Source organism: Condylura cristata, unplaced genomic scaffold, assembly GCF_000260355.1.
Source record: "Condylura cristata isolate star-nosed mole 26May11 unplaced genomic scaffold, ConCri1.0 scaffold00002, whole genome shotgun sequence".
NCBI classification, from domain to species: Eukaryota; Metazoa; Chordata; class Mammalia; order Eulipotyphla; family Talpidae; genus Condylura; species Condylura cristata.
Genome location: NW_004567103.1, coordinates 46,897,368 through 46,909,391, shown reverse-complemented (window position 1 = coordinate 46,909,391; position 12,024 = coordinate 46,897,368). Strand labels below are relative to the sequence as shown.

General features: G+C 36.0%; 1 protein-coding gene across 3 annotated transcripts in view; it reads left to right on the top strand.

The window, feature by feature from the left end:
* Positions 1 to 12,024, top strand: part of PPIG (peptidylprolyl isomerase G (cyclophilin G)) — a 36,940-nt gene that overhangs the window by 19,947 nt on the left and 4,969 nt on the right. For all 3 annotated transcript variants that reach the window (XM_004674564.2, XM_012728294.1, XM_012728299.1), the window contains exons 9-12: positions 1,362 to 1,391; positions 1,479 to 1,618; positions 10,887 to 11,100; positions 11,745 to 11,912. In XM_004674564.2, the coding sequence (XP_004674621.1) occupies positions 1,362 to 1,391; positions 1,479 to 1,618; positions 10,887 to 11,100; positions 11,745 to 11,912 (552 nt within the window). The remainder of the gene's footprint in view (positions 1 to 1,361; positions 1,392 to 1,478; positions 1,619 to 10,886; positions 11,101 to 11,744; positions 11,913 to 12,024) is intronic.

Genomic DNA, 12,024 nt, shown 5'->3' with positions numbered 1-12,024 from the left:
CCATGTGGATCTCCTCCGGGGCAGGCGGGGATCGAACTCATGAGGAATTGGCTTAAGCTTCTTAGTGCAGTGCTTTAACCGCTGCGCCACCAGGGAGGGGCCGAGGCAAATTAGTTTTAAACTTAGAGTAACTTAAGAATATATCTACATGTTAGTCCTTTTTTAGTAGTATCATGTATTTTAACCAAGGTTAGCTTAAATTGTGTTCCTTTTAAATTTCTAAAGCCTTTAATTAAAGATTTTTAAAAAGAATACATTTTATACAGTGCCTTTTTTCAGTCTTTTTAACTACATAGCTTTAAGGTTAATCCAGAGAAAAGTGGGATTTTAAAAAGTTAGTTTATTTGCTAAAAAGAACTTTTGCTTATTTTGGGATTGTCCAAAGTTTTAATCCAGGTCTCTTTCTTCAGTGTGACATTTGCTTTATGTTAAGAGTAACAAACTCCAAGACCTGTAGGTCTTAGTCAAGTAACATAAGCAAGTAAAGCCTGCTGGGACAAGAAACTTATTAGAAGGGTTTGAAATCTAGATTTTTATGTAAAAGTAGTCAAAATTTTAAATATTTGTACCTTATTTAAAATTTTATGAACTCTGTATGGGCCATTTCTATTCAGGTCCCATAGAACAAATGTGAGGCCCATCAAAACATGACCAGTGCTTTTAACTGTTTAAAACATTAACAGAAAAAATTATTGGACATATATATATATTGGTAGAGTGGTTTGATGACAATGGTAAGTCCATATGGTAAAGCATATACACCTGTGAATATTCAATAAAAACCCAATCACATACAGGAAACATGGGTGGGTGGAAATAATTTAATAACATATAAATGTTCAACATTGAATAGGGTATATTTTATTTTATTTATTTATTTTTTTAAAGATTTATTTATTTGTGCATACAGAACTGGGGTACAGGCCAGAGGCTCGGGGGCGGTGAGAGGCTTCACCAGAGACAGAGTGGGGAGCAGAACAGGCAGATGGACGAAGTACACTGCTGAGGGGAGCAGTGGGCGGGTCAGGAGAGGTCTGCCACGCCATGTGGTCACCTCCGGGGCAGGCGGGAATCGAACTCATGCGGAAGCGGCTTTAGATTCTCAGTGCAGTGCTTTAACCCGCTGCGCCACCAGGGAGGGCCCAGGGTATATTTTAAATCAGAGTAAAATTTCAAATATGTGAAAAACTTGTAATTTATACTATTAAGGGTTAATACAGGTTTATATTATGTTAAGTTGTCATATAATTTCTGTTTACAACTGTGTTTCCAATGCAGTTATTTTCTTTTCCTTTTTAGAGATGCTAACTTTGTTTTTCTCTGACTTTGTTTTTATTCTTCTATCTGATGACTTCCAAAAGAACAACGAAACCAACTCCTCATTTAGATGGGTAAAGATTTTATTTACTTTGTTACCTGCTTTAAATTAATATTAAAATAAGAAACTTGTATTGAACCATTTTTACTTGACCCCTCAGGCATCATGTTGTTTTTGGGCAAGTGATTTCTGGTCAAGAAGTTGTAAGAGAGATAGAAAACCAGAAAACAGATGCAGCTAGCAAACCATTTGCTGAAGTGCGGATACTCAGTTGTGGAGAGCTAATTCCCAAATCTAAAGGTAACAACAAGTAAATATTTCTGATAAAAATTTACTGATATTTTCTGAATACCGGATGGTTTCGCTCATAGCAGGAGTATAATGGGCCAGGAGAGAAAATAATAAGAATAATGAACAGCCATAGACCAGAAACATTTTGTGGGGGTGGAGTGGGGAATGGGATCAACAACGGGTTGGGGGGTAGGGAAGTGCACGGGACTATGGTGATGGCACACGGGTGACTCGGTGATGGAAAACCCATGGGGATTACAATTGAGATGAAAAAAAAATGTACAAAAATGATGTAAAAGTAAACTATTACATTATAAAAAAAAAGATTTACTGATATTTTCTGATTCTTAGGCATAGAAAATAAGCCCAAATATAAACTGTAAAAAGTTAATGTACATATGAATAAGAGGGGTTTGGGTTATGATAATATTTTTTCATTATGCTTTATTATACTTCATACTTTGTTCATTTACCACAGAATTGCTTAAATTTTCTTTGTATGGTAGTTATTTTCTTTCTGCTTCCCCTTTTTTATTGTTAAACTGTAGTTGTCTAAGTAGGTTGGTAAATAAATAATCTTTAAGAAAAAGAGATAGTTAGGGGATGAGGGCAAGTGAAGACAAAAATAAAAACAAAATTATTTCCCCCTCAGGCATTGCTTCAATTCAGAAGCATGTCTCATGTTTGAGAAACTTCTTTTACTTGGACCAGAAACATTTGAAGTTAACATGGTTAATATGATAAGAACTTTGGAATGATAAGAACTTTGATTTAAGTAAATATTTTAAGTCTTTATATTATGTATAAAATACATAACTGGTGCCATGCATTAGATATTAAGTCTGGCACTTAATAAAAAATAATAAAAGCAGTGGACTACGATTACATGCAAAGTAATAAAATGTTAACTGACTCTGGTGTTTCTATTTTGACTATTCTAGAAAATAGTAATATCAGTACTTGGTTTTTCATAGTTAACAAATATGAGTCATCTTTTCGAATAATAATAATAGCTCTGTAGGTATATTTTCTTCATTTTACAGATGAAGAGAAGTGAGATTAGTTTATTTGCCACTTTAGGAAACCAGACCTTATGCATGCTTGCTGGCTCCATATCTGGAGCTTTTTTTATTATGTGTTGCTAACTCATGAAATTTAAATGTCTATAACATACCTTTCAGAATTGGTCTAAGATAGAATATTCTTTAGCTCAAGTTTTAGATAATCTAACTGATTTACTTGGTAGCATTTAGAAATCAAAAACATTTTGTTCTAATTTAAAAGAACCAAGATAGGCATAGTGGCAGCTTATTTCTAGTTTTCTGTCTGCATTCCACTTTAATGCTGATGATTTAATATTCTTCTCTGTTATATCAAATATATAACATGTGACCACTTATAGAGATGCTATAAATTATAAAGGGGCTATTATTTAATTTAGTGTTCAGGAATCTGACCATCTGTAACTTATTTTAAAATGACATAAAGTATGTCTTGTTTTGTGAAAACTCCTAAAGAATAAAATGTTGATGATTATCTTTAAAAAAAAAAAAGAAAGAAAGAAAACTAGTGTATCTCAGCGTTACTACCACAAATGTCCCTCCATAGCAAAGTAGCCAGGTTTCTGTACCCCACCAGGGAGCTGACATACATTGTGCAGCAGACCTCTCCTGTTTCACCCACTGCACCCCTCAGCAGTGTGTTTCAGTAGATCTGGTTAATGTGCTCCCTACTCATGTCTCAGGTGATCCTCTCATTCCCTGCACCTCTGATCTACATTCCCTATTCTCCTCTGTGCGAAAATAATTAAAAATTTTACAATAGGCCCTCCCTGGTGACGCAGCGGGTTAAAGCACAGCACTGAGACGCGAAAGCCACTTCGGCATGAGTTCAATTCCCACCTGCCGGGGGTGGCCACATGGCGTGGCAGACCTCTCCTGACCCGCCCACTGCTCCCCGCTCTGTCTCTGGTGAAGCCTCTCACCGCTCCTGAGCCTCTGACCTGTACCCCAGTTCTGTATGCACAAATTAATAAAAAAAAAATTTTTTTTACAATAAAGGATAAGGAAATGAATGAATATCACTCTTTTCTACTATCTATGTCTTTATATTATGTATTTTCATCAAAAGAAGTACGTGCTAATTTTGCTCATGAGATTATGGCCATGAAGTTTTCTTGAAAGTTCCTGTAGCATCTTGGCCACATTCCTTAAACTTATACTAAGCTAGCATACCTTGCCTGTATGTATCCATTTCAACAGTTGAGAGACATTTGTCTGCTTTCAGTGTTTGCCTAGATGTTCCTGAAACTATCAGATGTGTTTTAAGCCATGCCTCTTCTGTTCTGGATCACACAAAGACCTTTGTGTTTGAGATTATACAGTTCGACAACTGTTACCCTGTAGTCTGTCAGTTACTATTAGAATATCGGTCAGAATGGATTTTTTGATGCATTGATGTAACTTTTTAGGCAGAGCTGTGTTTTACAGCTAATTCATAAGTTTAATAATCTCCTAATAAGACCTTTGAACTGGGAATAGTCTGAAAGCTTTGTTCAACATTGTGGTATTCATCATCATATTTAAACCATGTTTGAAATATGGTTTACACCTTAGTTTAAAAAGAAATAAATGCAGAATCTTTTTTTCTTTTTCTAACTTCCTGAAAGAAAACAAAAAGACTTCTGAAGAAATCTGTCTGGGCCCCCACCCCTGTATATGGTTTTGGTGAGTCTAGAGCAGTCCCCTTGGGCCTTTCTCCCTTTGCTCTTGCAAGATAGAAAAAACTGGGGTTTGTTCTGTTTGTTTCATGGTTTTGTGTTGTTTTGTTTTGTTTTTTGATGGCTATTTGAATGTGCCTGAGGCAGTTCAGAATCAAGCATATTAACTTTACAGTAGATGCAGAGGTGGAATACTGAAGGCTAACAAAATCTGCTTTTCCCTAGGGGCAGAGTAAGTGATAGGCCCCGACAGTGATGAAACCACTACTTTGATTAATGTATTTCTTGATTTTTCAGTTGTAGACTCACTTCAGGTCATGATGGTCTTTTCAGAGTTCACTGCAGTTGTTAAAAATCTGTCTACCTTGGCCATGCAGCAAGAGATGGGGCCATTGCTATATCACAAAGTATATAGAAAACCAATTGCTGTTGTGGCAACATAGCCATATATAGCTCTGTGAGAAGTTTTGCAAATGTGTGTTAGGAAACAGATAACCTGTTAATATATTTTAAAAAGTACAATCGAGGAAGCAGCTAGTGAATTTTGTACTTAGGGAACAGTGAAGAATTCTAGAAATTCCTATCTGTTTTAACAGGATTCCATTTCTCTGTTCTTATACTCTGAAATTAAGAGCCACAATGAAGATCCTTTTCCTGGAAAATAGTGGGCTGTTAGTTTAGAAAACTGTGTGGAGGAGTAGTAGCCTAGTAACATGAAAATATCTAAGAAGGAGGAGACCCATTGTAGGATTAATTCTTTATTTCAAGTTTTGCTTGATGATGACCTCAATAGAAATATTTCACATGAAATTCATTGGTATTAAAATCTATATAGGTCTCAAAAAAGACTTAGGCAGCAAACCCTAGATTTTTTTTTTTTTTTTTAGATTTATTTATATATGCTTGCAGAACTGGGGTACAGGCCAGGGGTATGATGGGTGAGAGGATTTACCAGAGATAGAGTGGGGAGCAGAACAGGCAGATACTGAAATACATCTTACTGTTGAGGGGAGCAGTGGGCGGGTCAGGAGAGGTCTGCCACACCATGTGGGTCAGCTCCCTGGCGGGGGTCAAACTCATGCTGCAGCAGCTTCAGAGAGCTTCATAATGCAGTGCTTTAAATCATTGTGCCACCAGAGAAAGCTCAGCAAACCCTAGATTTTTATGGAGAATCCTAAAATAAGTCAATAAACAGGTTTGGGAAATTCTTTTGCATAGTGATAGACTATATAAATAAAATAAACTAAGTACAAATGACGTAAGCCAGAGGTGTTAGTCTTAAAAATAAAAAAAGAAGTTAGTCTTCGTAATTCTTTTTATTCTAAAATTCTTGCATTGTAGTTTTACTTTAGTGTGATTCATTTTAGCTTAAGTATGCTTATTTGCTTGTAAAAATACTTGGAAATAGATTCTTTTGTAAGCAGTTAGAAAGGAGGCATAGGGTTTTTTGAAACACTAGCTTAATTCTGAAACCTTTTGCCATATTAACTCTGGTTAGCTTCACTTTGGGGGTCTGCCTACAACTTCATATTCATATATGTAAAAAGTCTTTCCATCTCCATCTCTGACATTCTTGTCACCTGGCATTGCAGGGCAGGGCATGGCATGGGGAGTCACTGTTGTGTCAAGCCCAGGCTTTTTCACTTCGTCTCCAGTGACCTTACTCTGGCAAGGGAAGGGACAAAAGTGCTTCCTTCCCTCACAGGGCAGTAGATTGTGATAGTGTGAGACAGAGGTAATGGAAGTCTGTGTTTCCTACTTTGTTTTTGCTGTTATAGCCATATGGGGTGGCTCCCCCACCCCACCCCCTACCCACCATCTTGATATTTGCTTATAGTAGAGAGGTGTTGGTAACAAATTTTGTCCTGCCAAGCCATATTTTTCCAGCCCTTTAGGGAAGGGAAGCTTGGGGGGGGGGGGTCATAAGAGGGAGGGGACATTTTAAAATTTGTGCCATTTTGTGTCTTTTCTGAGTTGCATGTGAAGTCTAGGGTATATGGGAGGCAAATTGAAAACCACCATTCAAATATAGAGGTCCCTGACTACACTGCCATCTTTCTTTCAGTTTACTTTTGTTTTTCTTTCTTTTGTATTTTATCTGGAGTTTCTGCTTATACTTTAGGTTGTAGGGAGAGATTAATTTAGTCCATCTTATCCAGAGTTGCTCCATTTCTTTCTTCAAAATTTTCACCTATATGAAAAATGTTCTCCCTTTTAAATCCAAAATTTACTCACCTTTAAATTATACCCATAAAACTATTGGTGTTTTGATGGTGGGCGTAGTGACATTAATCTGAGGACATGTGCTCCTATGCCTGTGAGTCACATACAGTGTTGTGACTCACAATTGTAGGGTCACTACAATTCAGTTTTTTTAATTGTACATATATAAAAAGGCTTTTAGCAGTACTTATTAGGACTTTGTAAGTTCTCTCCAATACTATTCTCCCACTACTTTTTCTGCCCATTAGATTCTGATATAGTCAGATCAGCCATACTGCTTATTTTGAAAATGTGCTGCATAGGACATTCAACAGCTGCATAGGAATAAATATTTAAAACATTTTTTATGATTTATTTATTCATTGACAAACTGGGATGTAGGCCGCGGGGGTTGGCAGGGAGAGGAAGGGTGAGGATTCCCCAGAACAGGTAGATCCACTGAAATACACTGCTAAGGAGACAGGAGGAGAAAAAGGAGAGATCTGCTGCACCCTATATGGGCTAGCACCCTAGCCACAGATCGAACTTAGGCCACTGCAGTAATAGCATGATAGCACTGAGACACCAAGGCACCTGCACAAGGGAGGTTCATTAACATAGTGTTTGTTACATGCACACAAATTAAAGATCTACTAAGTTGCCATCATCATTTGTGTTAGAAACTATACCTATACATACAATGCACAATCTGCAGCTAAAACTTCCCATTTAACTTCAGGTCACTTTAAAGTAGCTCACAAACTGTAGCCCTTCTGACTTGAACTTCTGTAAGTCTCCAGGTCCTATTTCAAAGCAAAGTGATACATTTATTGTTGTATATTTCTTAGCCATTTTATATATATAGCACTCTACTGTCATTTTTATTTCCTTTTTTTTTTTTTGATGTGTCACAGGTGAAGTTACCCCTTTACCATAAGCTATATGGTTTTTATTTTATTTTTCTTTATTTTTTTGATCCAGATGTTTCTTTTTTTTTATATTTATATGCGTACAGAACTAATGTACAGGCCAGAGGTGCAGGGACAGTGAAAGGATTCGTCTTTTACAGACAGAGTGGGGAGCAGATCAGGCAGATCAGTGATGTACACTGCCCACAACAGAGCAGTGGGTGAGACAGGAGAGGTCTGCTGTGCTATGTGGATCACCTTCAGGGCCGGGGATCCAACTGGCACTGAAGTGGCTGTGGCTAGCTTTGTGGTGCTGCACTTTAACCCGTAGTACCACCAGGGAGGGCCCAGCTATATGGTTTTTATTTGCAATTTTTCATAGCCCAGTGACTTATAGGAACACCTAAATTTCCTAACAACAGGACTAATTATAATTCCCCTAAACCTTTCTACTTTATTTTTTCCCCCTAATTAACCATATTTACTTCTAAATCTACTTATAAAGGTTTTTCTGTAAAATTTGTTGCTTAAGTGTTTATATTTTGAGCTGTATCTTTATAATGTTCAGTTAAACATAATTGTTGACTCTAGGAAGATAAAACTGTAGATAAATTTTTCAAAGTCACAGTATGCCTAAATCATAATTTAGGTAAACAAAGATTTTGAAGTTCAAGCCTATTGCATTCTGTTGGAATTGATACTATTATGACTCAGTTTTTTTTTGTTTTTTTTTTTTTTGCTTTTTATTTTTCTATTTAACTTTAAAAAATTTTTTTTCTGTACTGGTTCATAGGAAAAATTTAATTTAAATAAAATTACACTCATATAATGGTATTGATAAACATCAAAGGAAGGGAATTTTCAGCCTTAGAATTTTTTTTTAAATGTAATTTTCAACTTCCCAAATCAAGGTTTGTTTTTCTGTTGTTGTTTTAAGATTTATTTATTTATTTATGCATACAGACCGGGGGTACAGGCCATAGGTGCAGGGACAATGAGAGGATTCACCAGAGACAGAGTGGGGTGCAGGAAAGGAAGATCAACGAAACACATGGTTGAGCGGAGCAGCAGGCAGGGCAGGAGAGGGCTGCCACGTCCTGTCAGAACACCTCCCTGGTAGAGGATGGAACTTGAGCTAGCTGTGTCTAGCTTCATAGTGCTGTGCTTTATGCTGTTGCACCACCAGGGAGGGTCCTCAACCTTAGAAACTTAAGCTTTCTTCTAAAACTTATTCCCTAAAACTCCTACCAAAAAAAAAGTTTTTCTTTTTTTAGTTGGTATCATCTTACACTCAGGTGGATAATATTACCATAAAAGTTGTTATAACTCTTTCTGGCCTTTCATATTATATTATGTCTTGTTTCAATCATATCTTCTTCAAAAGTGGCACACAGATCAAGTAATGGTCATGTGCAATATATTTAATACATGGTGGGGAGCGTGGATGTTATTTAAGTAACTTACTGCTGTATATTTCTCATCTCTTACAAGTGGAAACTGGTGAATACAGCATTGTTAATTATGGCTAACCATGTTAAGCATTCCTATGTTTTGTCAAATAGTTGTAACAGCTCTGTATTGTGTTTATGAGGAATATTTTTTAATTTTTTAAAATTAATTTATTTTTCTTACATGTTATTCATTTTGGTGCTATAAATGAATAGGTCCCCATAAATCTCCCACCACCACAGACCCCTGTGCTCTTCCCTCCTCTGTTTAATCAAACTCTTCTTCCCCTATGAGGAATATTTTTTCCTTGCTTTTTATATTGTGATCTCAAGTTTTTTATTTAGTTAGTCACATTCATTATTAATAAATTTTCTTCCTTGGATTTCTTGATGTTTGATTTTCTTCCCTCCCCTGCAATCCCTCAGGCTTTTAGTATGTACAAGTAGATTCTTCAATTTATACATGTTTGTATGACCATTTTGGAAACTAATTACATTGATCTTTGGTTTTAGATTAAATTTAGACTTGTCAGACAAGTTAAGGCTCTACCCAGGACTAAATTGATTCTGGGCAGATAATACCACAATTTGTATAGCAAGCTATGTTCAGATATAGCTTGCACAGGTCATAGGTAACTCATTCTTGATGTGTTCCTGGTCCTGAGGTAAGGAAGGATTGCTGTAGTTCAGTGAAGCCAATACTTCTGGGATCCATTCAGCTTTTAAATATGGTGTGATTTAAATGGGTCAATATATACTATTATACTATTTCCCCCAGCCCTGTTTTGTTACACCTAGTTAATTTCACTTATTTATGTTAGTTACATAGTCTATAAAACATGTAAGTTTTTGGATTTCTTTTAAAATTACTACTTTTTTTTTTTAAGATTTATTTATACGTACAGAACTGGGGTACAGGCCAGAGTGCAGGGACAGTGAGAGGATTCACCAGACACAGAGTGGGGAACAGAACAGGCTGACTGATGAAGTACACTACTGAGCGGAGCAGCAGCCCGGTCAGGAGAGGTCTGCTGCACCATGTGGGTCACCTCCAGGCGGGACAGGGATCCAACTCATGCTGAAGTGGCTTTAGCTTACCACAAATTAAAATTTCTATTTGAGATTATTATTATTTTTTAAACATTTTAAAACTTTTTTTTTTCTTTAAAGATTTATTTATTTGTGCATACAGTACTGAGGTACAGGCCAGAGGCTCAGGGGCGGTGAGAGGCTTCACCAGAGACAGTGGGGAGCAGAACAGGCAGATCTATGAAGTACACTGCTGAGGGGAGCAGTGGGCGGGTCAGGAGAGGTCTGCCAGGCCATCTAATCACCTTTGGGGCAGGCGGGAATCCAACTCATATGGAGGTGGCTTTAGCTTCTCAGTGCTGTGCTGTGCTTTAACCCACTGGGCCACCAGGGAGGGCCTTGAGATTATTTTGTACACACCGGCATAGTTATTAATCACTATCTTGTGCTGTAAGTCTGCGCCTCAACGCAAGCTTAACTTCCTATTCATTAGCAGAATGATCAGGCAATTGAAACATAATAACATAATAACATGAATGTTTCCACATTCATGAAAAGTATTTGTTATATAACATCTCATTTCTGGTTCTACCTCCCATATTTATATATGAGAAAAGTTTAAAAAATTACAGGCAGATTACAATTGTGACTCTTCAATTCAAGTATTACTCTTATATTCTTAAAAACCTTTGTTACTCAAATGTTTCATAAAATCGACTTAGTTTAGTGTTAGACTTAATCTGTTACATTTCCAGATTTTCTTTGGCTCAATAGATAAAATTTAGATACATGAATTTAGAGATCTAGATTCTAATACACACTCTTGACTCTTTAAAGGTCTTATACGCCAAGTTCATACCTGGATGTACTAAGTATTAAATATTAGACTTAAAATCTGTGGAAGATCTAAATTTCAACTTTAAAATTTTGACTCAAAGGTGTTAAACTAAATATTTTTGTTTTTATCAAAGCTAAAAAAGAAGAAAAGAAAAGGCATAAATCTTCATCATCATCTTCATCATCATCTAGTGACTCAGATAGCTCAAGTGATTCTCAATCTTCTTCTGATTCTTCTGATTCTGAAAGTGCTTCTGAAGAGAAATCAAAAAAAAGAAAAAAGAAACATAGGAAAAATTCCCGAAAACACAAGAAGGAAAAGAAGAAGCGAAAGAAAAGCAAGAAAAGGTCTTAATTTCACTTTTATAGTACTTGCTTTATAGTTGGATTCCCTTATATCTATAAATGAGTATATTCGGATTTTGAATCAGTTATATAGGAACACTCAAATAATAAGAACTACTTTATAGCATGAGCTACAGGACCATTTTAATATTCTATAATTTGTAGATTATATTGGGGCAGATATTTATTGTCATTTTCAACAGAATTGTTCACTATTTTATTTGTACTCAGTGAAATGATATTTTTGGTTTTTGAGGTTTGTATTACACGGGAAGGTCACAGAATTGTGAAATTTATAGGAAACAGTTGCTGTTTTCTTATTTTCTTGTTTTTTATTCACTTTACTTTTGTGTCAACATATTTCTGTTCATTTTATCTAAAGTAATCTGTCCCATGGACACTTAACATTTTGGATTTATTTTATTGGAAAAATTTTTGAGAATTGATAACAGAATCAGTTGCATTTGAGTTGGTTAATTTGTTGGGGGAAGGAAACTTTTTCGCATGTAATCACATTTTAGGAGGATGTGGAATACAAAGATGGTATATATGTGCTATGACATATATAAAAGAAAGAAATTATTGGAAATTTGACATTGGCAATACATAATAACCAAATGGGATTTGTTTTGTGTATTTCTGTTAAGTGCATCCAGTGAAAGTGAGGCTGAAAATCTTGAAGCACAACCTCAGTCTACTGTCCGTCCAGAAGAGATCCCTCCTATACCTGAAAATAGGTTCCTAATGAGAAAAAGTCCTCCTAAAGCTGATGAAAAAGAAAGGAAAAACAGAGAGAGAGAGCGAGAGAGAGAATGGTATGTATATGTACATATCTTGTAGTGTGCCCTATATTCTTCATACGATAGTCTTATTTTTTAAGTTTTTACTTCTTTTACTGAAGATTTCATTGGTGATCTTTTCCCAAGA